Raw genomic sequence first — 27,785 nt, 5'->3', positions numbered from 1 at the left:
GTTCGAGCGCTTTGGAAGTGTTATTGGTTTCGATAACACCGTATTTGCTTAGCTTTTCGAAATAAAAGGCCTTGCAGCTGTGTTCGCAAAGCTTCTTTTACAAGTCGACTTGACTTTTAAAACGCCCGAGGGGGGGGGGGGGCGTCTTACCATACCCATACAGGGTGCGTCATAAGTTCTGGTACACTTTTTCTTTTATTAATAAAAAGAGTTACAACAGGTTTACAGAGTTGAGTATTTCAGTAGAGGATCTCTATGAAGTTAAGTCAAAACACGTGTAATATCATGAAAAAATATTTACTAGCTGAGCCTTAATGAAACAAATGGTAACTGACCGTCCGACAGCTAAGTGCACACCATGGCGCCTTTCTCCCCAACAAAGGAAGTTCGCGGGGCCATCGTCTGCATGAAGATGGCGGATATCTCGGTAGCAAAGATATGTCGCGCGCTTCGCTGCACGCGGAATCTTGTATATCGGACGTGGACCCGGTACCAGGAGACCCAGAGTACCGGAGACCGATTCCGTTCCGGCCGCCCCCGGTCCAGAGGAGCTTGAGAGCGCTTTCCTTCCGTATGTGGCGCTGTGCAGCGTTGAGGGAGTGAACGTGCTTCTTGCGGAGGATTTTCACGCGGATATCCTTAGAAATGAGTCTGCGCATGGAACGCTCGGACACATTAAGGTCCCGGGCCATTTGGCGCATGGGACACTCGGGGTTGCGGACAATCCGGCTGCGAACCGCGGCTTTCAGCTGAGGCGTGTGGGCGGACCGGGGGCAGCCGGAACGGAATCGGTCTCCGGTACTCTGGGCCTCATGGTACCGGGTCCACGTCCGATACACACGATTCCGCGTGCAGCGAAGCGTGCGACATATCTTTGCTACCGAGATATCCGCCATCTTCATGCAGACGATGGCCCCGCGAACTTTCTTTGTTAGGGAGAAAGGCGGCATGGTATGCACTTAGCTGTCGGGCGGTCAGTTACCATTTGTTTAATTAAGGCTCATCTAGTTAATATTTTTTCATGATATCACACGTGCTTTGACTTAACTTCATAAAGATCCTCTACTGAAATACTCAACTCTGTAAACCTGTTGTAACTCTTTTTATTACTAAAAGAAAAAGTGTACCAGAACTTATGACGCACCCTGTAGTGTAAGAGGCCCTTTTGCAACTTTTTCCAAAATGTTAAAGTTTACGGTTTGTGTACCCCCTAGATTCATTTTGAATGCAAATATGTATGGGAAAATGATGCAAGCTCACAGCGCATGCACACGTTAGCGCTTAAATATTATCAGTTGTCTAAAAATAGTAACTGAGCTTAAGGGGGGGCCTCCTGCACCACTCTCCCCTACCCTCTGGGGCAACATTTTCGCACCTTTCCTGAAAATTTGAAGTCCCAGTCTTTTCAGGTCAGGTCACCAGGTCACAAAAACCGGTACAAGGTCAGGGGAAATTGGACTAGCTTAGCGGCAACTGAATTCCAGAGTTCAATAAAATTGGTAACAAAGTATATCATTCGATGCGCACGGACGTCCTGAGTTCACTGGAGCTTTTATTTTTTATTTATATTTACTAGGTAAAAAGTTATAAGCGAAAAACTTTTAACATGTTTGAGCAAAATTTTTGCACTCATACCCCCCAAAACCCCCCTAAATATTGACTTAGAGTCACCAAACTTTCACAGGGGCGAGATCTTCTATGGGCCCACCTACCTTGTAAATTTGGCGTTTCTAAGTGCTATAGGAGCCAATCGCGAGAGGGGGGTCGTACCAACCCCCCTCGCCGTCCGTGTTATGGAAAAGGCCCTCGCCTGGCGAGGGTTAACCCGCGAGTTGCTGGGGGGGGGGCGTTAAACGCCCCCACTTTTTTTTCGCCGGGCTATAGCATAAAAACAACGCGCCGCAGGCGCGCCAAATTTTGGGTACCTGTAGGGAATTGATTGAAGTTTATTGTGACAAAGTTTCAAAAAAAAAAAATCGGTCGGAAAATTTTTGAGATATCGAGGTTTTAGTGACGTCATGATTTCTGAGTTTTCGACCAAAAACGGCATATGTTCAAAAAATCATATAAAATCACAAAATAGACATACAGACATGCCGTAAACGCGATTAGACTGCCAATACCATGAACAATCAAATGGCTATCTTCGATTATTGATTATCGTTCCGCATTTTCCAAAATCTTGAACTAAATCTTGGCAATTTCTCGTGACTTCTTCACGACCATGATACATGCATTTCTTAAATTGAACTTTTTGAGCCAAACACGTACAGATATGATAAAATGAATGTCACATTCGTGTTCTACGCCCAAAATTACCCATAAAACATGTGTCACGGGCTGCGAATATCAGTTTTGATTTTCGGGGATAGGTATGTGCCTACCCGGTTGAACTGACCTTGACCCTGACCTATGCTTGACTGACCCCTACATGAAGCCGACACTCTTGTAGGCCTTATATGATGGATTGTGCACCGTTTGACAGAGTTACTGACGAGAGGCGCCCATTGCGAAGTACTGAAGTCCATGCTACTGAAAGCCCGATTTTAGGTGTTTGACCTGACCTTGACCCGACCTGTGACCTCAAAATTCAACTTTAAAGTACTCATCTGAAGCGTCTTGTCGCGTTCTTTCGTTTGCCGCCTCCTCGTGCGTTTCGCTGCGCCTATTGGTTCTCGAGTTATCGGCTGGGGGCGTTTAACGCCCCCCCCCCCCCCCCAGCAAACGGTGGGTGGCGAAATACCCCAGCAACTGCCGGGTTAATGTATTTAGGCCAGGTCGGGTCAGGTCAGGTCAGGTCAACCATTAGGTGACCTGCCGGCCATCCATAGCAGGTGTTGACCACTATTCATAGGCGGCGGAACGATTTGAGACAAGGGGGGGCACCAGCTCGAGGAGCCTAACCTAGGGTACCCCCAAATCCTGTTTTCTCATCGAATTAAGGCCACTTATTTTTCGTCACAGCCCTGACACGATGATTTTTTTTATTTTTTTTTTTTTACTAAACGAAAATGGCAGTTCACCCCCGTATGTGTGGTTAACTTTTAGCTGATCCTCAAGTACCTATGTGTTTGTCTCTTCCTTATTGTCGTTTGATAAATTCCATTTATCCTACATGTATCAAATTCCCAAGAAGCCATCGCAGTAGGTACTAATCATTGGCGAATCCCAGGGGGGAGGTCACATGGGTCATGACTTAGGGCCTGGGGTCACCACATGCCTGCCAGGAGCACCACAGGCCTGACAGCCGACAGGGGTACCACAGGCCCGCCAGGGGTACCACAGGCCTAGCAGGGGCACCACGGGCCTGTCAGTGGCATCACAGGCCTGTCAGGAGCACCATCGGCCTAGCAAAAGCACTACAGGTCTTCCAGGGGCACCACAGACCTGCCAGGGACACCAGAGGCCTGCCAGGGGCACTATCGGCTTCGCAGGGGAACCACCGGCCTCGCAAGGGCACCATGGGCCTGTCAAGGGCACCACAAGCCTGTCGTTGGCACTTTAGGATTGCCAGGGGCACCACAAACCTGTCAAGGGCACCTGCGTTCTAACAGGGGCACCACAGGCTCGCCAGGGGCACCACAGACCTGCCACGGCCCAGGGACACCACAGGCCTAGCAAGGACACCACAGGCCTGTCAGGGGCACCACGGGCCTGTCAGGGCCCATGGGCACCTAAGTCATGTCAGGGCCCACCGTAGGCTTGTCAGGGGGCAGAGTAGTTAGGTTCCACAGTATTTCCAGGGGCACCAGCGGCCTAGCAGGGGCACCAGTCATCACATGACTAACCAAAAATAAAGAAAATATAAAAACTGAAAATAGGGCACCACCAAAATTGAGTGGCCGAAATCCGTTGAGGTTTTAATTTTGGGTATAGGTAGGGGCACCACTTCGATTCATGACCTTCCTTTTGGAGTTTTCCCGAATCCGCCCCTGGTACTAATACATCAAATTTAAGGGGGGGCACCTTGCTATTGGTGCCCCCCTTGCAGAATTCAAGGGGGGGCACGGTGCCCCGGTGCCCCCCCCCCCCGTTCCGCCGCCTATGCCACTATTGACAGCTTCGTAGCATGCGAGGGCACCAAAACTATTTCATAAATCTCCAAATGGGAATTCGAAATCAGCCCCAGAAACTACCCTAGAAGCATGTAAGACTTGAAATAGTGAAGCAAGGTCATCAAAGGTCAAAGACTTTGACCTGACCTTCACGGGACCTTGAAACCCACACCAAAAAAAAGATTGGAAATTGCACGGATAATGTGAGCCTCAGCCGACATACGCCAATTCGCAATTCCGGCCGAACATGGTCTCGAGAATCAGACCACAGGTCAAAGGTCATTGGGGTCAGGGTCATTAAATTTTAAGAGTATGTGTAAAATTGATTAAATCGAGGGTACTGAAAGTTTCGTCGCGATCGGCCGCTTTCTGCGCGAATTATTCGCGAAAAACCGGGAGGGGGTCCGTTCGACCCCGCTATATGTAAGTGCGAGTGTTAAGTCACTAAAAATCTGTCTTTAAAGTAAAAAGGTTTATTCCTCGAGCTGAGAGGCCAAAGTTGTACAGTTGGAGTAGGCAGTGGCGGATCCAGGGGGGGCTGCGGGGGCTGGCAGCCCCCACCCAAGGAAAACTGGCGCCACTGCGCCGAAGGCGCAGTGGCGCCAATTTTCAATTCGCAACTCATCGGAGTGCCGCATACTAGGACTAGGATGCAAAAATCAGTCGAATAACGTCGTTTCAGTACGCTCCGCACCGATATTTCCAATCGTGTGGTGTCACTGTACATACTGATCCTGGGCGCCTCTTGTCAGGGCCACTGGGCGCCAATATTTCAGCGCCAATACGATGCGACTATGGCGCCCATCCGGGGCGTGGCGCCCAATTATGACCTGCAGCCCCTCCCCAGTGAAAATCCTGGATCCGCCACTGGGAGTAGGTACTTTAACACATCATGTAGGTATGTGTTGACATGCATGCATACATTCTCGAATTAAACATCAATAATACCCACTAAAGGCATATTACTCTTTGGAACGTCGCTTTTGGTATGGCGATATCGTGGGTCTGAGCCAGCTGACATGGGTGACACCCTCTCAGTGGGGTTCTGGCATGGTCTGCGTTGGATCACCCACCACCACAATGGGCGGTTCCTCAAAACCATCGTAATTCAGACCGGTGTGAGGCGGCGACGTGAGGCACGCAAGTGCGGGACCGTCCCCATGCCGTGGCGGTCCGGGTCAGGGGAGCAGCCCCCTCCCCGCGCGGCGGGCGGTCGCCCATTCATCCGCGACCCCAGACCCATGACTGAGGGGTTGACAGAGGGCAAACATCACGTATTTAAACTGGGCAAACAGACGGTGCTCTACGCTAGGGACATCTCGCGGCTGTGATTCACGATACTGCTTCGCCAAACTGCCTTTAGATGGTGGGTCACTCGGTGTCCGTCTGCTGCTGTGCGCCGAGAATTAGCCCTATAAATTACCATGAATTACACCTTCTAGTGTGACGATACAGTCACATTATCATATAGGTCGCGTTTAGATGCAAATAAAGAAACGACTGCGTTGAAAAAATATGTCATTTCATCGAACGCTGAAATGCTCGAAGTGCTCGCTAAAAAATGAACTCGCTAACTGAGCCCTCAAGGTCGGCTGCCGTGTTGCATTGCATTTAAGCCAAAAACGCGGGCTGGGTGTAAGTTGTCGCGAAACAATTTTTGGCCTGAAGTGTTCTCTAAAGTATTATCTACATAGATCCAGGGAACATATTTGCTATCTTTGATGGCTTAGGAGATATTGAATCGTAAGTCCTCCAGTGTACCCTGTTTTGCGGCGGCCCACGTGTTAAAAGCTGCTGAACATTTTTACTTTGACCAAAAAACGCGGGCACAGTTTTGTCTGTACGAAAATGACTTTTGTCCTATCGCATTCCACGTGGGCTGAAAATTCAGAAACCAGGGAACATATTTGCTACGACCAGTACTTTTCACGATTCAGACCGAAACGTGAAAAAATAGCCCCAAAACCCTATGGCGGGCACGTCTCCGCGGCGCCCGGCCGCGGGTCGCTAGTTCCCGAAACGACACACCATGCAATCCACGAACCCAGTCAAAATGGGCTTGCAAGTCTACAAGCCAACTCTAACGTAACCCCATGCTTTGCAATGCTAGCGTAATCACACTACCTATCATTTTAAAATCTGCATAGCTGCCACCGCTTCTGCGATTTGACACAGTCCTTTCCCAGCGTCGTCAGTAAGTCGAATGGATAGGACTAACCTGAAGCCGTGCCGCTCGAGCATCAGGTCAAGCACAGGCGGGAACACCATGGCTCCCAGCGCGCTGCCCGACACGCAGAGACCGTTGGCGAGGCCGCGGCGCCGCTCGAAGTAGCTGCCCACCACCAGGATACCGGAGCAGTAGACGAAACAGCCGCCGCAGCCGCCCATCAGGCCCAGTCTGACCGACCGACCGGGTGTTAGAAGACGAAGAGAAAGCAGTGTTAGTGGGAGGATCGAGCGCGGCATTAGAAGGGGCAGGGACATCGTTAGAAAGCTCCAGGAAATCGTTAGAAAAGACTAAAACATCGTCAAAAGGGACAGAGAAAGCACTAAGAAAACGTAGGATAGGCGCAGCTGGCCTTAGAAGTGTACGACGCCTGAATAGACGCCCTCGGAGACGGGTCCGGCGCTGCTCTCGGCAAAGACGGTGGCGGAGAAGTGAGTAAGTATATTCCGAGAGCATAGGTTTTATGAGGTGTCGGGACGCCGTAACATGACCGGGTGGCCGACGGCCAAGAGCCGACGGTTCCGTGTTACTGAGCGCCCCAGACACCCAGACCGAAGACATACAAGTGAACCAGACGGTAAAAAGAGAATCTAGAGTAGTAGACAAGATAGGGAATTGGGGCCTACATCGAGGAGTGGGAAGTCTAGTTTCCTTCTCCACAGAAGGTCCCTGACGGTGTAAGAAGGACCTCATACGTTGGAAGCGGCACTTACCATAGCAATTTGAGTTACAAGTCACGCAGATAATTCCCCGCTCTGCATCTGCATCACATGCTGATGCATCGATGAAGTAGCTTAATGCTCGGTAACCGATTTTACAACAACAACAAAATTACCGGTGTAGGTATACTTTTTCATGCAAAATCCTCTCATTTCGAAGCGTAAAAAGAACGCGGAGCTAAGAAAACCCGCGCCGGGCCGGTGCTCTGAGATTCCGCGCCGGGCCGGGGGGGGGGTGTCTAAACACCCCCCCCCCCTTCTAACTCGGCTCCTGGGCCACGTAGCGACACGCAGTAAGTGGCAATCGAAAGAACGTCCAAAATAAGGACGAAAACACTTCGCTCATTTTTTGGGTCAGGTCAAAGGTCAGGTCACCCGAGGTCACCAAAGGTAAAATGTTGACTATTTCAACATTTTGGAAACTGCCAACGGCTATCTCGGGAACCGATAGAGCTACAGCGCCGCAGAAAAGCGCATTCGATAGCCCTTTTACAGACCTTTCTGAGTAATGTTCTCAGATTTGACTTCAGGTCAACGGTTTAGCCTCCAGGGGGCAAAAACTCCAAAAAAGCCGTTTTTACGAAAAACTTTTATTATCAATAACTTTTGACTCAAAAGAGCCATGACATTACTTTTGCCAGCATCGTGTTCCTCTCGTCGAGACGCGTCGAATGAACTATAATTTGACCTTGAACGGTCAACTGGAAAATTTGACCTCAGGTCAAGGTCATGACCTGACCGGAAAAGGTCATGTTGCATATCAGTCGATCCGCAATGTCGAGCCGAACACATCTAAGGCGTTTTCAGCGCTCTAGCACGCCTCTATCAGAAGTTATTAGCAAAAAACTGTAAGATTCGGTCGTGACCTGAGATGACCTCGGGGGCATAACGAGGGGTCACAGTTGCCATTTTCTGGTTCAGTGTGTCAATCTTACCTACATCTCGATGTTTGAGAGTGTCTAGAATAGCGTTCGTGCAAAACAGACGCTTTTCAATTTTCTCCCATTGACTTATAATGGAGAGGCCGCAACATTGACCTGACCTTAGATCACCGATATCAAAATTCCGAGATATACGTTTCATAGATAATGTTGCTCTAATCAATCGGTGAAAGTTTCAAGGCGATCGATCAATCGGTGTAGCTATGACGAGCATTCTTATTTTTTTCTGAGGTGAGGTCACTTGGCGTGACCTGGTGACCTGACCTAAGGCGACCTGGGTCTGAAATTTTCACAACATGTGCGGAAAAGATGCACAAACAGGTGTGCCAAAAACGGCGGCGGGGAGCGCCGCCGTTTTTGAGATATCTACAAAAAACCGCAGGGGGGTGTTCAAACACCCCCGGCCCGGCGCGGGTTTTAATAGAACATATCGAATAATAGAAATAGATCGCTTTCTCCAGACAGGCTATTGCTTATGGCTGCAATGAACCGGCTACCCAGTGGCCAGTACCCATACGGCCATACGAGACGGCGGTGCCCAGCGGCACAGCATGCATCAGGCGGTTCATGAACGCCATCTATGGGCCGCGGCATGAACTACTGTGCTTTGCGGGCGCGGCACAGCATGCATCAGGCGGTTCATGAGAGCCATCTATGGGCCGCGTTATGAACTACTATGCTTTGCGGTACAGCATGCATCAGGCGTCAGGTGTCTGAGGCCATCTGTCGGACGGGGCAGCAACTACACGCCCCCAGCGCGCTGGGGCCGCAGCGCTGCAGGCATGACGGGCAGTTCATACTCTGGGTAGTCCTTCCCACAGTCCCATTGGAATACAATGTTCCGTGCGACTGGCACGTTTAGGTTATATAATATCATTGACTGATCAGCAATGGTGGCCGCCCCGCCCCCCCCCCCAATTTATCATGTTCCGATGGTTACCATGGAGGTCGGATGTTGCATTGGCGACTACCGCATCGCAACGCACAGCGCATAAGTGCGGTGTAGATTGCAGACACCCAAGAACTATCGCATGTCCGGAGTTAAGCGCATTTAATAAGGAATGACATGGTTACTTTCAATTCAAAATCAATTACGCACAATACCACGCTGCAATAAAGCACCTCGTAAAACGTGACGATAGATAACCGATGTCGTCGACCTCAGTCATGGACGACTCAGCAGTCAGCCATCCCTACCGCATCATCGACCTGCACCCACGTGGTTCCAAGGGTAACGGCCTCACGGCTCAAAGCTTAACCGATCACATCGATTTTTCAGAGCCGGAAGGATGATAGGAATTAGGGGGAGACCTTGGTCTCGGCAGACACCCTAGAGAGTCACCGGGGCTGAGCCCGTCCGAATGGACAGACCGACCAGCCCCTAAACGCTTTCTGCACCCGGCTACGGGGTGTGCTCCCTCGGGAGCAGCGGTGCCGCTCCAAGGGAGCAGCCCGCATGAGATAAAGGTGCCTGTCCAGCCCAGGGTGGGAGTTGCGGCGTGGAGGAGAAGGATTACAGTATCCTGAGGATGGAAACGACGGAACGGAGAAACACACACTAACGCTTCATCATATCCGGTAAATAATAAGTACTTTAACTTTCAGCCGAGTTTAAACTACCGTCAACGAGATGAAGACCACATTCCGACAACCTTCGACCATTGGAATGCGGCAGAGAACCCGCACAGAGCACTCGGCCCTCTGCCGCGTCATGCCCTCCCCCCCCCCTCATTCATGTGAATTTCAGCATTTCTGCCCGCATCTGAAGGCTGAAGCAAACGCAATTTCCGGCGTTTTGCGTTTTCGTCTTGCTTCATATCAGTGATCAGTTGTGACCCTGGTGTTGAACCTGAGCCATCCGGTTTAACAAAATATCGTTTTACAAAATCAAACAGATTATGCGATCGTTAACCACGAGACCAAGAGCTTATCATTAGGAACCGCACAATGCACGTTGCACTAAATGCACATGCATCCATTTATTAGAACCGGGAGATAGCAAAGCAAAAGATGTCACAAGTAGCGACTGAGCTGGTACGCCTTACCCGATGTAGAGGTAGTAGATGTGGTCGGCAGTGCAGCTGATGATCAGACCTGCCGATGCGAGCAGACCTCCGAGCGTGGCCGTGGCACGGCACGAGTACTTTTGGCAGATGGCGCCAGCCACCAGACCTGTCGGTGGCGAACAGTATAGTATTACAGATGGCGCCAGACACCCGACACCAGACAAGTGCACCATCACCAGACACCGCGGTATCACATGACCGCACCGTCATCTGCCGAGTGGTCTGTGCGGCGCGTCGACACGTGCGAACCCAGCCGCCTGCTAATTACTCATATCAGCGTGTGGAGGAGAGACGGTCTGTGGGGTATGCGATCGGTAGGGAGGGGCGAGGTGGTAACCGGAGGAGCTGGGGCAGCGGGTGGGAGGGGAGCGGGGAGGGGGCGGTCACAGGTTGGCTCGAAAGTAATCTTGGGCCCAGAGAGTGAGGTGGAGCAGGGCGATTATAAGTCGACCGATATGGCTAGAGGGCGGGATGGGGTGCGGCGAGCAGGCCGGGCGGTTTCCAGGCGGGGGCGGTGGAACGCGTGCCGCAGTATCGATTGCCGCAGTGTGAATCACGCTGGCCCATTAGCAATTGATCGGACGGTCGTGTGGACCCAGAATGGCGGTGTCGCCGACTCGCCGACGGTGGCTGCTACCTAGAGCTGTCATGTGACTACTTAGGCTATGGGGACGGGTGCTGTGTCAAACGGTGAAAAATGGACGAATCATTGGAGTCCCGATGGCATGCCGGTTCAATTTACAAGTATTACCTTGTGGAAAAACAACAGGAGCATAAAGCAATAAACAATACATAGAATATGAATTCGACTTAATTATTGCTAAGCATTTCAATGGAATGCATTCATCGAATATCACCTGCCACTAATTACAGACTAATATGAAGCATAGCTCCATGAAATGAATGCTGATATTTGCTGATGAAATTAAAAGCATGCTTATCCTCAGCAATAAATCTCACCGGTAAAAGCTGGAACCGGCTAGGATGAGCTCAGCGAACCGTTCAGTGGAACAAAAACGAATCCTTCAATGCAGTCATATTCGCACTAAATAAAGGAAACATTCTGTTGCCACCCCAGAGCCCACCGATGGCAGGAGACGTGTGCAGATGCCCCGCCCCTCCCTCTAGCCCGGTCAGCCTCTCACCCATGAAGTTGTACATGAAGAAGGAGAGCGCCGGCACCCAGGAGACGGCCGCCGGCGACGCGTCGAACCGCTCACACACCTCGTCGAAGAGCACGCCGAACGACTTGATGAAGCCCGGGATGAGGACGTTGATGGTCATGCTGGCGGCGAGCACCATCCAGGCCCAGCGGCCGTCCGGCGGCGCCAGCCGGGTGTCCTCTGCCGGGTCGGCTCGGGTCACAAATCGCGGCATTGGGGCACAGATGAGTCACGTTATACAGTAGGAACCGAAAACGCGGGCGAAAAGACCAAACATGGTGGAGACAGCAGGCATGAGCCGAAGAGCCGAAACAGGACCAATAGTCAGGCTTGAGGGGAAATACTGCATTGAACGGATGGTTAACTCCCGCCAACATGGGACAGAGAGCAGGGGCGAATAGACCGTTCAAAACCGACCGTGGCAGTGACAGTAGGAGACAATGAAATGACGAACATGAATACAAGCAAAGGTCTAATGTCGTTAGTCCTAGCGTGTGCCAAGAGAAAAATAACCTCGGTCCACCCGTGCTCACCTGCGTGGTCGCCGCCCTCTGCCAGCGCGTACTTGACCTGCTGTTTGGTGAGCGCCGGCCGGACCTCGAAGCGCGGCTGGCGGCTGAGCGAGCTGCTGCGCCGCAGCGGGGAGCCCGGGTCGTCGCCGGGGGAGCTGGGCGGGCCGCTCGACACTCGCTCCTGTACCGGCAGGTGCAGACCGTTCCTGAGAGGAGTCGGCGCCGGCGGGGGGCGGTCCGGACCCCCCGTCTCGGGCTCTGCGGACCGGGGCCGCGGCACCGCCGGCCTCACACTAGATATGTCGCCGCCGGCTGCGGGAGGTTCTTCAGAGACATGTTCACCAGCTGGGGAAGTCCCTCCACAGTCTCTCTCGCCAGCCGTGGGCGCACTGACACCGGTCGTACAGCTACCTTCACCGTCCACCGGTGACTGCGAGTTCACTGAAACTCCAGATCCCGCCCTACCCAATCCGAGCTGAACCGTATTCCTGTTCTCCCCGGAAGGAAATCTAACACCCCCATCAGCGCGCGAGACATCGTTTGACACATGCCGCTCGATTCCAGTCTCAGAGGAGCCGGAGTCGACACTTTCTCTCGCCGATACCCTCTGCGACTGCATGATAAGGCGGGTCGTGTCACATACAGACAGATCTCCACGGGTTGTCGCATCTTCTGAAGAGCGAGTGTCGACCTCCACCGAGCGAGTCGAGTCCTCCAGTGGGCGTATGCTGTACTCCGGAGGGGGACGAGTGCCGCTCGTAGGGCAAAGGTCACCTGCTGAAGAACGGATGCATGGCCGAGTGCCGTCCTCTGACAGGAGAGTTCCACCATTCGGTGGATTTTCGCCGTTCTCCGAAAGGTGACCTCTGACCGTCTCCGTCGGAAAGCTGCTCGACGACAGATGGGTTTTCTCGGACATCTAGGGTGAAACAGAATTCGTCACACGAATGAATTCATCGTGCAATGCAATTAACGCATGAATGCATGCAAAACATATTGACCTCAAAATGCGTTGGACTCTTGGGCCCCGCGGCTACTCGCCCTAACTCATCCCTAAGCCCAACCATAAACAACGACTTCGATTGATCTGCAAATGATAGCAGCCAGCCCAAGCTGAAGCAATAATCGATATCGAATGGTTGTAGTACACAGAAAACTGACCACAATTCCCATGCTTACCTCAAACCATTGAAAATCCGCCCCAATTCCACCATAACAACTTCTCACAGTCACAACCCCCTACTGTGGTCAAACTTCACTCAATATACCCTGGGTCAAACTGTGGTAAACGACGATCGCCGCCGCTGCAGACAAGCAGACAAACATTCATCGACCGGTGGCCTTGGGCCCGGCCCGGTTGACGGCAACTATTATTTACCATGTTTACAAACAACGATTGCTTTGAAATGCATTTGCTTTGAAAAAAAAAAATCCAGTGAGATGCGTGGCAAGAGGAAAACTCTTTGTTTTTAGTCGAGTCCGTCGAGTCTACATACGACGTTCAGTCGAGTATTGTTCTTGATATGTCGAAAAGACGCCAGAACTGTAATCAAAAGTGAGCAAGTGTTCTGTCTTCTGCTTACTCAGCTTTCGATTAAATCCTCCAATAAAAAGAGTGATATGTTTTTGATGCGAAGAGGCTTTCAGCTTTCAAATGCAAAAAAATGTATGTTTAAAATGATGATGAGATTCGATGCTCGTGAGAGATAGCAGCGATCTAAAGCAAATTAGAGTAAGTTGAAGATCATAACATCTATAAATTAACCTTTTTACATGCGTCGGTTCCCCTTATTAGCATCATCAGTAAAGGCTTACAAACATGAAATACTTATGAAATAGAACATGATGCGGGCTTCATGGCCACGCGTGGTATTTGTGTTTATTGCCCACTGATTTTTCGGACGCCGGTGAAAACAGGGCGCCGGAGGGCATGAGATATGGCACACTGCCATATCCAGTCACGTGATCTCAGGTGAAGTTTTCCTTCCTAGCACCATTCGTGACGAAGGATTCGAAGGAAGTTTTAAAATGTTTTAGTAGCTATTACAAGTTTTCAAATTTAAAATGTACTTTTAAAAGTTCGGTTAACTTCAAACCGAGCACATAAAAAAATCGAGGCAGAATTGCTATATCATCTGTAAGCACGCCGTCTACCTATATGACCAGATAGTTGTCACTGCCTAGTGGTGCAGGTCGCAGGCCATGCTTTTAGAGATCCCAAAGAGATGGCGCTACGGTGCCCGTAGTATGCCCTGAGGGCCCCTGTCCGTAACGTCAAGTGACACTAAATTATAAGTAACGCATCGCAGTGTGTTTGAAAGGCTTGCAACTTTGCCTTTTATAGTATCAGGTGATTTTCTCCTAATATGCTGTTCTTTTTTTTTTCTTTTGACGAATGTCTTGGACACTTGTATTCACATCTGTCAGTATCATATTGCAAGGAACGTAGTTAGAAGTTCACAATCCATTGCCGCAAACAGCGCCCCCTAGAATACTTCCGCTGGGCTAGGACGCCACCTATGAATGCGAGGTCTGCGCGGAATGAGTGCACAATCGAAAAGTATTTATGGCATTCGCGTAATTGCAACTATGGACTATATCTACCAGGTATAGATAAAGGTAACCAGGTAAAGATTGATAGACAAGTCATTTATTTTTTTTCTGAGCCGCCACCCATTAGCAGGTGACCAGGAGTGCCCCCTCCCCCCCTTCGCAATTGCAATGCATTAGTTATGCTATGCTATGTACGTGCCTAATGTTATAAGCTACGTTAGTTATTGTCATTAGTTATGCTGTGATGCCCATATGTGTCGTCCAGTCCATTGATGTGGTGTTCACACTTCACATGTTTTGCTGTCTAAGGTCTTGTTGCTTGTCACATAACTAGTGACATACCTATGACGATTTACCACATACCGTTCCGTCGTTTCCTTTCCATCCTAAGGACATTCAAACCCTTCTTCTCCACGCCTCAACCCCCTGGTCCGGGCTGGACGGGCAACTTTATTCCATGCGGGATTGCCCATAAGCCGAGCACGCCCGTAGCCTGGGGGCTGGGTGGCCTGCCCATTTAAATGGGCTCAGCCCCGGCGACTCACTAGGGTGCTCGCCCCATGCCCCCTCCCCCCAAGTCATATCATCCTCCCGGCTCTGCAATGGTCTCATCGGACCGAAAGGGCCTAACCCAACGAAACAAACAAACAAACAAACAAACAAACAAACAAACAAACAAACAAACAAACAAACGGTTTATCACGCATCTCATATCACCGTTAAGGCAGCATCGGAAGCAAATTAGCGATGCATTCCATTGTCAGCATCACTCTAGAATGTGACAAAACATTGTGTGACTTAGTCCGACATCAAAGCAATAACTTCCGCGGACCAGCCGCGATGCGTGGCTGGTAATCACTGCGCCCAATGATCTGACTCGCTTCATTGTTCAGTGACCGGTCATCTATCACCCACCCTCAGCGCGCAGCGCTTCGCCGGATTCCACGCTGACCAAGCCACCGTTCTCGACACCGTCGCGCCGCTGCCGTGAGACGGCAGGGAGGAACCACCAGTGCTCGTAGAGTTTGTCATGCCGCATAGTTCTCTCCGGATGTCCATGCTGTGAGAAGATGGGTTGCGCAAGTGGTCAGATTTCCATCAGTTAATACTTAATTTGTTCGACACAGATATAATATAAGTTATAACTAGGTAACACGTGAAATAAAGCATGGAGAGTGAAATAAGCACACAACATAAGAAGAACTACTCATAAATGTCATTACACTTGGTCACTCCACATAACCACTTACGTTTTCTACTATGTTGATGTGCTCTCTCTGGCAGGCTGTGGCTTGCTGCGGCACACGGGGCAGAGCCATTCTGCATCTTCAACTGCAAAGGGAAAAAATATTAGCAGTTTTCACGACGGGCTGTCCGGCGAATGCACCCAATTCTCACCAAACCTGCCCCTATTATCACTTTATCGCCAAATTGTCCAAAATTGTCCAAATTGTCTTAAAACCAAACATGTCCCTCTTCTCATGCTGATGTAGGAATGTGGTGTTATTTTATTTTAAAAGCTTACCATGTTCATGTCTCAGATATTGTAAAAGCGAGATTGAGGTAGTTAAAAACACATTAAACATTCATAAAACAGCAAAACTCAACAACAACACTCTTCCTCTCTCTCTAACACTATTAGTTCCTTAGTTCAGAGCAGGGGGGTACGCTCCGGCTGTTTAGCATTACGAAAAGTGGTGACAGACGTTTGTGGAGGATTGTCGACGAACTCTTGTTCCGCGAGCAGCACTCACGCGCTAGCGGGAAATCCACCAATCAGCGCTCGGCAGTGCTCGACGCTGATTGGCCCGACGCTCGTGACGAAATTGCGGGGGACCGCAGTTATTCTCTATGGACCCGAATAGGCTTTTGGATTTCGGAGGGGTTTCTTTACGATTATATGCTGTTTCGAGCTGTTTTCGAGTTGAAATATATTTCTTATGACTGTTAGCTATATAATGGCACCATAAAATCATGATTTTAATTAATATTACCGATGTAATATCGGCCGAAAAGACATGCTGTCTTGGCACGGACTGCCCTGCGGCTGATGTGGGGCCTCTAGTGCCAGCATATGGTAATAATGGGCTGAAGAAGGGTTATTGGAGACTCTTAGAGCCCCACCAGGATTCAGTATAGGGTCATCAGAGGCCGGGAACGTCCATCCGGGGTCTGAGTAGGCCTACCATAGGGGCATACATGACACATCATGGAACATGGGTCAATCTAGATCCATTAGGGGCCGTTGAAGCCTGAAGGGCCATCATTGTTCAGCGTGGGCCCGCAATTACCTCTGATGGGCATATGCTGTGCCCCGATGGACTAACGCTGGCCCCCGATAAACCATCACCAGCCCCTGATTAGGTCTACAAAGCCCCCTGCTGGGTCTAAATTGGTCACTGATATGCCCAAATGGGTCACTGAGAAACCCGTACAACATCCCCTGACTGCACCTGATGGACCAATGCCGTCCCCTCATGGGCCCACCTCGGCTCTTGAATGGCCTCTTCAAGTCCCCGAAGCGCCTTTATTGGCCTAAATGGACCCCTGATTGGCTTATGTGGTCCCTAATGGTCCTATATGGCCCCCATGAGCCCTCAACGTCCCGAGACAGCCTTACATTATATGCCACCGGCCCCTGGTAGGCCTGCACTGGACCCACTGGGCCTATACCGACCCATAAAGGGCCCATGTCGAGCCCTCATGGGCCTCCGATGACCACACGCCGGCATGTGTGGCCCCATCAGCAGTGGTCCGTCTATCCCATGTACTTACGGTCTTTTTGGCCGATGTGACACCGGTGGTATATAGAAATGTCATGATTAAATGTCGTTATTATATAGTCAAAGGTCACAGAAAGAATATCCAAGCTCAAAAATGGCCTCAAACCCAACAAAACTGATACAAATCCCCTTCAAAAGTCATAAGTCAATGAAACGCCATAGGGGAATAGCTGCAGTCCCCCGCAATTTCGTCACGAGCATCGGGCCAATCAGCGTTGAGTATTGCCGAACGCTGATTGGTCAATTTCCGCTAGCTTGTAAATGCTGCTCGCGGATATAGTCTTGAACAAGTGAGGGTCGCGGCAACTAAATATTGCTTGTCGCCACTTTTTCTTCGGGAGCGTTCTACCTGGTTTATATAGCCTTGGTTCAGAGTGTGCCCAATGTGTGTGTATCACTCTTTGTAACAGCCGCGCAATGAATGTATAAATTAAATTCTGGTTCACCGTAGCAGGTAATAGCTAAAAAACCACCCATGGGCCAAGTCGAAATCTCGGTCACGTGCTCCACGAAAGCGAATTTCAAGAGCCTTGATCAAAACGCCCCAGGCGCCCTGTTTTCGGACGCCGGTGAAAACAGGGCGCCCCGTGTTAAACCAATGGCGAGCGTGCCTCGTGCTCGCGACCCTGTCAGAGACGCACCCCTGGTCGGATCGCACCCAGATTTTGATACGATCGTTCGATTTGACCGCGCTTGTCGACTGCCAAATTTCACGCCCCTACATGGCGCCGTTCCGGCGCAAGACACCCAGATGTGGATGACACTTTTCGTTTGTGACACACAGACAACTTCTCTTTTATAATATCAGCGATCTCTTTTATAATATAGCGATCCGTTCCAAATACGCACTACGATAATTCGCATAAGCTCCCCAAGAACGCATTCAGTGCACCGACTACACGAGCAAATTCGTATCAGTGACGTCAAACGGATTTAGTTTGGCTCTCGGCCCGATGCGCATTACAAACGGAATAGCATACAAATGTGGCGCAGTTCCGTAGCAATAGAGGTGACTAAATTAAAAATTTATTATCTTATGTCTTTTTTGCATTAAATCTGCTCAAAACATTCTCAATTAACTTAACAAAAAAAAGTTGAACATAAAATTGTCTTGCTTTGACTCATTGGGCAATTGCCTCTCTTGATCCGTCTGTAGTGCTGTCAGAAAAATGTTTCAACTGAAATTATGATGATATTTACTATTTGGTTTTCACTATATTTATTGTTGAAAACTTGACAAAATACCAACATATTTTTTTAAATATTATTTCAAAAGAAGAAAATGAAAAAAATACCTATTATTTTGCATTTTAATGTTTCTTTTTGCGAAGAAATAGTTCCTGTAATACGTATCTTGGTCCTATTCGCTTCTAAGCCTCTTTCCCAGCGGATTTTGTTCGGACCGCCGATTCGTATTAGCAGGTGGATACATGAGTCGGTAGTACGCTCCTGATTCGCATTAGCGGTGAATCCGATCGTGATACGTATTTGCTTTGCTCATGTAACCGCGGATCGGATCGCCGATTCGTACTAGCAGGTGGCTACATGAGTCGGTAATGCGTTCCTAATTCGAATTAGCGGCTAAATACGTATTTACTGTGCTCATGTAACCCCGATACTAGACGGGCGACTGCCGCGCCGCGGCCGGCACGGAATCGTTCCCGCATGGGGGCGCAGTGGCGCCACCTGCAAGTGGTCAGAAGTTCCCGGTCCCGGTAGACGGTCCATGTTAAGTGGGTAACTTTTTAAGTTGATTTTTTTGAAAAATACAGCCTGCGGATGGCTGAAAAGGATTGTTATGTAACTGAACATGCTTTCTTAAGATGTGATGTGTTCGATTTCCAACAGGATGGCTCGAGCCATGCAATAAAGTGCATTATTTCAAATGACCCGGACGCTGGCATGGTGCAAAGCATATCGAAACGTGGAGAGGCTCCCTGCCGTAGGTAAGGCCATGCGGGACCAGGAACGTACCCGCTTCCTACTCAAGTGGCAAAAGATGATCAATTAGCAACCGAAAGGGGGTTGGGTCGAACGGACCCCCCCCCCCCCCGGCCCCCACCTCCTCAGCTTTTCGCAAATAACTCGCGTAAAAAGCGACCGACCAATCGCGACGAAACTTTCAGTAACCTCGCGTAAATCAGTTTTACACCTACCCTAAAAATGTCATGACCCTGAGTCCCTGACCCAAATGACCTTTTGACCTGTGATCTACTTTTCGAAACCATATGTTGGGCCGGAATCGCGATTTGGCACATGTCGGCTCGCATTAGCCGCGCGTTTGCAGTCTTTTCGTGGTTTCAAGCGCTCAAACACGTGGTAAAATGCTGCTCCCGTGCATTAGGGTGGGTGTCAAGATCACCTGAAGGTCAGGTCAGGTCATTGACCTTTGATGACCTCGGTTCACTTTTTCGAGTTTTACATGTTTGTAGGCTAGTTTTGGAGCTGATTTTCGAATTTAACAATTATTTTAACGTTTACGAAGTAGTTTTGGTGCCTTCGTGTCATGTTACGAAGCTGTCAGAGGCGGTTGACACCTACTGGGGTCTGGGAATACCCGGCAGGACCCCTACTGGTTGACCTGGCCTGACCCAACCTGGCCTAAATGCATCCAGACATCATCTGTGATAAAAATGAACATGATATTCGTGATCAGCACCCCGAAAACCTCATATCAGCAACACTTAACGACGTTCTAACAGGTCCCGATTTTTCCGACGCTTGGGTCATTGACCTGCCCGGCTGGAAGGTCAACCAATGACCTAGGACCTTAAAATTGCGTATCATCGGTTTCCTCTCGTCTACTTGCAATTCCATCCCTGATAGTCTGCCAGTGCTTAACCCTCGCCCGTATTGGTGTTTTTCCAGCCGCGAACGTATAAGGGGGGGGGGGGTCCGTTGGACCCCCTCTTGCCGTTTCGCCCCTGATCGAGCTAGAGCTTCGCGGAAAAAACGAGCGTGTTGCCCGTGACGAGAGGAAGCCGATGATACCCAATTTTAAGGTCCTAGGTCATTGGTTGACCTTGCAGGTCAGGTCAATGACCCCAAAGGCGGGAAAATCGGGCCCTGTTAGAACGTCGTAAAGTGTGGCTGCCATGAAGTTTTTCGGGGTGCTGATCACGAATATCATGTTAGTTTTGATCGATCACAGATGATGTCTTCATGTATTTAGGCCAGGTCGGGTCAGGTCAGGTCGGGTCAACTGCAGTAAGGGTATTCGTAGTAGGTGGCAACCGCCTCTGACAGCTTCGTAACATGTTACGAAGGCACCAAAACTACTTCGTAAATGTTCATATGGTTGCTAAATTCGAATTCAGCTCCAAAAACTGGCCTAGAAACATGTAAAACTCGAAAAAGTGAACCGAGGTCATCAAAGGTCAATGACCTGACCTGACCTTCAGGTGACCTTGACACCCACCCTAATGCATGGGAGCAACATCATATCACATGTTTGAACGCTTGAAACCACGAAAAGACTGCAAACGCGCGGCTAATGCGAGCCGACATACGCCGAATTGCGATTCCAGCCAAACATGGTCTCGAATAGTAAGTCACAGGTCAAAGGTCATTTGGGTCAGGGTCATGAAATTTCAGGGTAGGTGTGAAATTGATGAACGCGAGGGTACTGAAAGTTTCGTCGCGATCGGCCGCTTTTTACGCGAGTTATTCGCGAAAAACCATAGGGGGGTCCGTTCGACCCCCCCCCCCCCTATACGGGCGAGGGTTAAATAGATCACCATCGATCTGGAATGATCATCTTTTCGCTTTTGCCACCTGAGTAGAAAGAGCAAGTACGTTCCTGGTACACTGCATGGCCTTACCTATGGCAGGGAGCCTCTCTACGCTTCGATACGCTATGCACTGCCAGAGTCCGGGTCATCTGAAATAATGCACTTGATTACATGGCTCGAGCCATCCTGTTGGTAATCGAAGACACCCACGCCTTAAGAAAGCATGTTTAGTTATAAAACAATCCCTTTCAGCCATCCGCATGCTGTATCTGGCATAAAAATCGACTTCAAAAGTTACCCACGTAACATGGACCGTCTACGGGGACCGGGAACTTCTGACCACTTGCAGGTGGCGCCACTGCGCCCCCATGCGGGAACAACTGCGGCGCGGCAGTCGTCCGTCTAGGTTACTATAGAGGTCAATGGAATATAACGCAATACAATACTGGCGCACTTCCGACATTCTGACAAGGATTGGCATTTGACTGCGTCAATTTTGGTCTCTGAGGCAATGGAAAGCTGTCATTGATGACGCAATAATTTTACAATCAATTTTTCTGTCTTGGTTTTTGAATACCTCAAAATACCAGTTATACATGTTACATACAAAACCAAGTAGCTGGTCGCATTTATTTCTTTTGTCTTTTTACGTGCTTATCATTTGTATGACGAGAGAGCCGGAGAGCATTACCAAGACCATGTATGAAATTATTACATTTAATTTAGTATTTACTGTCTCTTTATTTCTTAACCGGTTATTAACCTCTAAATGGTAAAACTTTAGCTGTTGTGTAAAATAACTTTATCAGAATGGCACATGAATATGCATTATACATCGGTGTTTTCGCAACAAGTTCGCACTAACTACGGCCGCAATAATTTAGTCGCTGTAACATTCTTTGCAATCAGCTGTTGGTGACGCTTCTGACGCATGTTTCCAGAAACGCGTGGTTCATTGGTGGTTAGCACTGAACTCTATAATGTGGAATGCGCATCGGCCGCCAAATGGTGTCCAACGGTGCCGCCATGTTGCGCAGACCAGAAAGCGGCCGCCGCCTGTGCTGGGGAATAGGGAATTCGGGACCTCGATTTACGTTTGCGGTCGCTGCATCCGTTACGTTCAAGCTATGTGGACACGGAACCCGGCATCTTACGCAGAATTGAGTGGAGAACAAGATGAAATCCTAAAAAATCCTCAGCTACAAGGAACTAATACGTTAAACCCTTATAAGTCAATGGGGAAATATGAAAATTGCTATTTTGGCGCCGAGAATGATCTGAAACTATCTCAAGCATATAGAATCATGATTTCATGCACTTTTTGCAAGGTTCTATGCTTCATATTTGCATTGTTGCCCTTGCGTGACGTCATCTGTGACGTCACAAGGGTCACAATTTTTCTTCAATAACTTCCGATCAAATTGAGCTAGCGAGTCGGGAAAGCCACCAATGGACTCAGGAAGACCTGCCGAATCGAATGATATGCGACATGACCTCTTTCGACCAACTTCGTGACCTGGGGTGCTGACCTGACCTTGACCTGAGGTCAACACCCTAAGTTGACCTGACCCGAACAAAAAGTATATCACTCAATGCGCCTGAGCTAGCTGAACACGATGATGCCAAAATCGCGGCTCTACGGCCATTTTTGGCGAAGCTATTTACCAAAAACCGAACCCGTGCCTTAGATCACTTGACCTGACCTCAGAGGTCACCGGTTGACCTGAGACCCTTACAGCGGGTTCCTACCAGTCACTCTGCATTATAATTTGCCGCATACGACCACTTTACCGCTTAATTCTAGTTTAATTAGCGGTGCATTAGCGAGGTGGGTTCAATCAACCCCCTCGGCCGGGGCAAATGTAGGTCAGTAGAGTGAATTTGAGGAGTTCTGAAGATACGATCGTGTTCCCCACACAATTCTGCGTAAGATGCCGGGTTCCGTATCTACGTAACTTGAACGTAACGGATACGGCGGCCGCAAACGTAAATCGAGGTCCCGAATTCCCTATTCCTCAACACAGGCGGCAGCCGGTTTCTGGTCTGCGCAATATGGCCGCCACCGTTAGACACTACGGCCAATAGGGTTGAAGCGGCATTGCTCCCCTGTGGTGGTTAGTTATTCCAAGGCCCTAAATACAAGGTTGCACGGACTTATTTCTACTAAACCTACCAGAATATAGTTTCACGGTTGATTATTTAAATAATTATTCAATCAAAATTTCTTTATTATTATCTCGTAATCATTTATAAGCAATTTTATAAATCAACTTTCAATTTGCTTGCCTTTTACTAGCAAAATAACTTTTCTAGTATTGGGTCAACATAGTGGTGTAGCAGTAGGAACCACATCTGGCAAAACCCCAATGCCTACATACAGCAGAAAAGCAGCCACCAGGTGTCGCCACAGTCGCCATTTGGTCGCCACACAGATGTCGCGCGCGTCGCCAATCGCCACACTACCGATTTCCATAAGGACGCATATGTACGGATATGTATAGGAAAGTCGCCCTTAAGGATTACGCTTACATCCTTTGCTTATGAGGTCGGTGGTTGGAAATTGGGAGGGGCTCAGCTATTTTCGACCACGGATATGCCTTTATCACATGATGAGGAACATGCTGATAAGCGTTTTATGCGTCGTAACAGCACAAAAGTATTTTTAATCATTTTTCAAAAATAGCCGTTCTGCCGTATCTTTCAGTGCAAGGTGCCGTCGGTCATCCCCGACGTGACGTCACGCAGGGAATTTGCCAGATTTTCCTACTAGACTTCGACACCCCCTGAGTTATTCGTTTCTTATAGGTATCTTGAGTTATTCAGTGCTGGGATTTTGCATGATTTGTTTTATGTGTAGATCGACTGGATACTTATTATTCACCGTGTCACTATTTATTTTTAACTGGAAATCGCATATCTTTTATATCAACATTCATTTTGATAACAATATCATTCCAGAAGCCTAACATTGAGAGGGAGCCAGAGTAAAATTTTGATCCTCAGCCAATGCTGAAGGGTAAGGTGAGAGAAAGATTTTACTGAACTCTTTTCAGAAAGGAATTTCAAATGTATTGATGCATTATTCGTTTTCCACTATCCAGTGTGCACTTCCTGAGGACTTAGCATAGCAATTTCAAGTCCTTACTATTTGTTTGGCTCTTTTTCTGCACAGCAATGAAGCAAGTAAGGTTTATATAGCTCTAGCATTGACCCAGCTGTATTTTTTTTCTTGCAAAAGCAGGTTTTCAAAATTGCGGGTTTTTTGCGGGTTCGGCTCAGCCAAAATCAGCTTGCGGGTAGTTGTGGTTGGGCAAGGGGTAGCTGCGGGGCGGGGCGGGTAATGAAATTGCAAATTTTTGGCATCTCTAGTAGACAGCTGAAACAGGCGAGGAGAGCAGTGGAGACCTGGAGACATTATGAGGAAACATTGGTCTGGGCAGACACCCAGGTTGAGGTGAGTTGTCAAGACTCAGTCACCCAGACTCAGCACTGACAGCACTGACATCACCATAAATGTTACCAAATGCCGTGAATAGAATAGTAAGACATTTTATAAGATTGGACCCTGGGGGAACCTCCAGGCTTCCCCCATGGGAGTTGTCTGTCCAACCCTTAGCAGGGTGGATGTTTGGGAGAGGTGGACAAAGCCCGCGGAGGGCATGTAGTTCATGATCGCTAACACACATTGCAAGACTTTTTTAATGATATAACTCAAACTTATCCATGTAACTTGTCAATTACAGGACTTTGTGGGCTTTTGTTTATTAATTCTCAGAGCATCATCTTTTCTGGTGAGTTACTTGTAACACGCATTGCTGCAAGCTCCAAAAGCACAACTCGAAATGGCCAACCAAAGCAGGGTCTCAACCTGAAGCAGGAGATTGAGACGCAGAAGAGAAGGAGAGGATCAGGATCATGGAAACAAGAGAGCAGAGGACCAAAATGAATCTGGGTGAGGGGTTTATATAGACTTGACTTCAGGTAGACTACATACTTCGTAGGATAGTGTAAAGATGTAACGACTGGCACTGTGATTTGCTCTGTCTAATGCACAGCATCTCTCGGCTTACAGGGTTGTGTTGGCCTCAAGATCGGCAGTCCGACTGAATAAAGACTAGGACAGAAGGCACGACAGAAGGAAGCACTCCAGGCTTTTTACAGATAGGTACCTACCTAATAATTCCGATGGCAAATCAATATAAAACTATTTTGATTTGTATCTCAACTAACCACAGAAAAGAAACTTGACACAAATCCACCCCACCCGGCACAGATAAACTCACAATAAAAATACATTTCAAAATCCGCTTCCTGTTCCGTGGCCTATCAAAAACAAATCCAACAAGAAAATTCATTCAATTTGAAAATGTTTATAGCCTTGAGCGCATTGAGTTGAATCCAAAGCCATGCTGAATAGCTTGAAACTTAAAAGTGTTCTCAATCAGTAAGAGAAACGCCGTTAAACCAATCAAATACAAAAGCTGGCGTTTGCTAGCGATAGCAGTACAGAAAACTGCGCGCAACTGCGGGTGATAATTATGGTCGGCAGTTTTCAATACCACGTTTCGTAAAGTTCCCGCGTTTATTTTGTTTAAAAACCTATACCAATAGATACAAAATTCAATTTTGTTTACTATCATGCTTTAAATAGACCCCACATCGGTCTTGTTTTCTATTAATATGCCATTAACTCTCACCGTGTGACCTTAGGCGGCAAGGAAGCCAACGCATACCAGACCAAAATAATGCATCTTTTAATTCTTAAACTGCAATAAATCATACATATTTTGGAAGAAAATTGAATTTATATTTCAATAAAGGGTCTTTGTGAGCCCAACAATGACTAGTTCGCCATCTAGCTATGTTTTCGTCCAGAACTGTTTTGTATTCAAAATTTGAAGTTTTAGAATTAGACGTAAATCTTTTAAAGTTCCCGCGTTTCTTACGTTTTGAAGTTTTAATATGTTATAATGTAAGCGATTCTGTTAATTTTAGTGAAATATTTAGACCCCACATCGATCTAGTTTTTGAGAATCATTACATATAGTGGAACAGGGTGACCATGGACAGCAATGGTGGTTATGTATTGAACATCAACTAAACACAGTTTCCAACCTTTAAAAGGCAACAAAAGGCACAGAATCTGATAGATAATTCAATTTTGATATTTTTTGACCATGTTGTAAGCCCCACATCACTGAAGTTACTCGACAATTCATGGTAGAGCATTGGCAGGTCCGGTAGGCTGAACAGCTCAGAACCATGGTAATTTTGAAATTCAACAAAAGGGAGTTGGCCTTTGATATTACTTTTTATCCTTCAATTTTAAATTTTGATTGTGAAAAATTGATTTTGTTAATGAACAATCCTTGCAACTTAAGATATATAATTTTTGAAATGGCGGAGATAGCCAACAATTTATTTTCGTTAATGCTTCACAGATTCATACATGGCGTGGTCTCTGATCATAAATCAAAAATATATATACAAATAATAAAACTCATTGAAATTTGTTGCTTAGTTCTCTTTTTTAGACTTAAAGGGTCAGCTGAAAATAGTGGTCAAAATACCTTAGTGTTGTAATTTCGAACCGGTTTTACCTAGTACTCTATATACCGTGAAGGAACTAATAGTGTTAGAGAGAGAGGAAGAGTGTTGTTGTTGAGTTTTGCTGTTTTATGAATGTTTAATGTGTTTTTAACTACCTCAATCTCGCTTTTACAATATCTGAGACATGAACATGGTAAGCTTTTAAAATAAAATAACACCACATTCCTACATCAGCATGAGAAGAGGGACATGTTTGGTTTTAAGACAATTTGGACAATTTTGGACAATTTGGCGATAAAGTGATAATAGGGGCAGGTTTGGTGAGAATTGGGTGCATTCGCCGGACAGCCCGTCGTGAAAACTGCTAATATTTTTTCCCTTTGCAGTTGAAGATGCAGAATGGCTCTGCCCCGTGTGCCGCAGCAAGCCACAGCCTGCCAGAGAGAGCACATCAACATAGTAGAAAACGTAAGTGGTTATGTGGAGTGACCAAGTGTAATGACATTTATGAGTAGTTCTTCTTATGTTGTGTGCTTATTTCACTCTCCATGCTTTATTTCACGTGTTACCTAGTTATAACTTATATTATATCTGTGTCGAACAAATTAAGTATTAACTGATGGAAATCTGACCACTTGCGCAACCCATCTTCTCACAGCATGGACATCCGGAGAGAACTATGCGGCATGACAAACTCTACGAGCACTGGTGGTTCCTCCCTGCCGTCTCACGGCAGCGGCGCGACGGTGTCGAGAACGGTGGCTTGGTCAGCGTGGAATCCGGCGAAGCGCTGCGCGCTGAGGGTGGGTGATAGATGACCGGTCACTGAACAATGAAGCGAGTCAGATCATTGGGCGCAGTGATTACCAGCCACGCATCGCGGCTGGTCCGCGGAAGTTATTGCTTTGATGTCGGACTAAGTCACACAATGTTTTGTCACATTCTAGAGTGATGCTGACAATGGAATGCATCGCTAATTTGCTTCCGATGCTGCCTTAACGGTGATATGAGATGCGTGATAAACCGTTTGTTTGTTTGTTTGTTTGTTTGTTTGTTTGTTTGTTTGTTTGTTTGTTTGTTTCGTTGGGTTAGGCCCTTTCGGTCCGATGAGACCATTGCAGAGCCGGGAGGATGATATGACTTGGGGGGAGGGGGCATGGGGCGAGCACCCTAGTGAGTCGCCGGGGCTGAGCCCATTTAAATGGGCAGGCCACCCAGCCCCCAGGCTACGGGCGTGCTCGGCTTATGGGCAATCCCGCATGGAATAAAGTTGCCCGTCCAGCCCGGACCAGGGGGTTGAGGCGTGGAGAAGAAGGGTTTGAATGTCCTTAGGATGGAAAGGAAACGACGGAACGGTATGTGGTAAATCGTCATAGGTATGTCACTAGTTATGTGACAAGCAACAAGACCTTAGACAGCAAAACATGTGAAGTGTGAACACCACATCAATGGACTGGACGACACATATGGGCATCACAGCATAAC

The 27,785-nt window shown here is 48.2% G+C and overlaps 1 protein-coding gene and 2 long non-coding RNA genes across 7 annotated transcripts in view; 1 reads left to right on the top strand and 2 right to left on the bottom strand.

The window, feature by feature from the left end:
• Window positions 1-13,087, bottom strand: part of LOC122382233 (monocarboxylate transporter 7-like) — a 31,968-nt gene extending 18,881 nt beyond the window's left edge. The window contains exons 1-5 of the mRNA XM_043367301.1: window positions 12,863-13,087; window positions 11,705-12,602; window positions 11,154-11,351; window positions 9,988-10,114; window positions 6,274-6,453 (exon numbers count right to left, since the gene is read on the bottom strand). Coding sequence (XP_043223236.1) covers window positions 6,274-6,453; window positions 9,988-10,114; window positions 11,154-11,351; window positions 11,705-12,602 — 1,403 coding nt within the window. The 5' untranslated portion in view covers window positions 12,863-13,087. The remainder of the gene's footprint in view (window positions 1-6,273; window positions 6,454-9,987; window positions 10,115-11,153; window positions 11,352-11,704; window positions 12,603-12,862) is intronic.
• Window positions 13,088-14,918: 1,831 nt separating this feature from the next.
• On the bottom strand, window positions 14,919-15,916 carry LOC122382232. The gene is made up of 3 exons (XR_006256647.1): window positions 15,762-15,916; window positions 15,487-15,568; window positions 14,919-15,296 (listed from the first exon to the last, which is right to left on the bottom strand). It is a non-coding gene; the product is annotated as an uncharacterized LOC122382232 (long non-coding RNA).
• Window positions 15,917-23,535: 7,619 nt separating this feature from the next.
• LOC122382231 lies at window positions 23,536-27,336 on the top strand. Of its 5 annotated transcripts, none has more exons than XR_006256645.1 (4): window positions 23,992-24,204; window positions 24,526-24,915; window positions 26,687-26,768; window positions 26,959-27,336. It is a non-coding gene; the product is annotated as an uncharacterized LOC122382231 (long non-coding RNA). The 5 variants fall into 5 exon arrangements; XR_006256646.1 differs by having other exon boundaries at window positions 23,992-24,541; window positions 24,823-24,915; XR_006256643.1 differs by having other exon boundaries at window positions 23,992-24,702; window positions 24,823-24,915.
• Window positions 27,337-27,785: the final 449 nt, after the last annotated feature.

Source organism: Amphibalanus amphitrite, unplaced genomic scaffold (genome assembly GCF_019059575.1).
Source record: "Amphibalanus amphitrite isolate SeventyFive unplaced genomic scaffold, NRLGWU_Aamphi_draft 000135F_arrow, whole genome shotgun sequence".
Lineage (NCBI taxonomy): Eukaryota > Metazoa > Arthropoda > Thecostraca > Balanomorpha > Balanidae > Amphibalanus > Amphibalanus amphitrite.
Note: the sequence above shows the minus strand (reverse complement) of the source record. Positions and strands in the feature narration are given on the sequence as shown.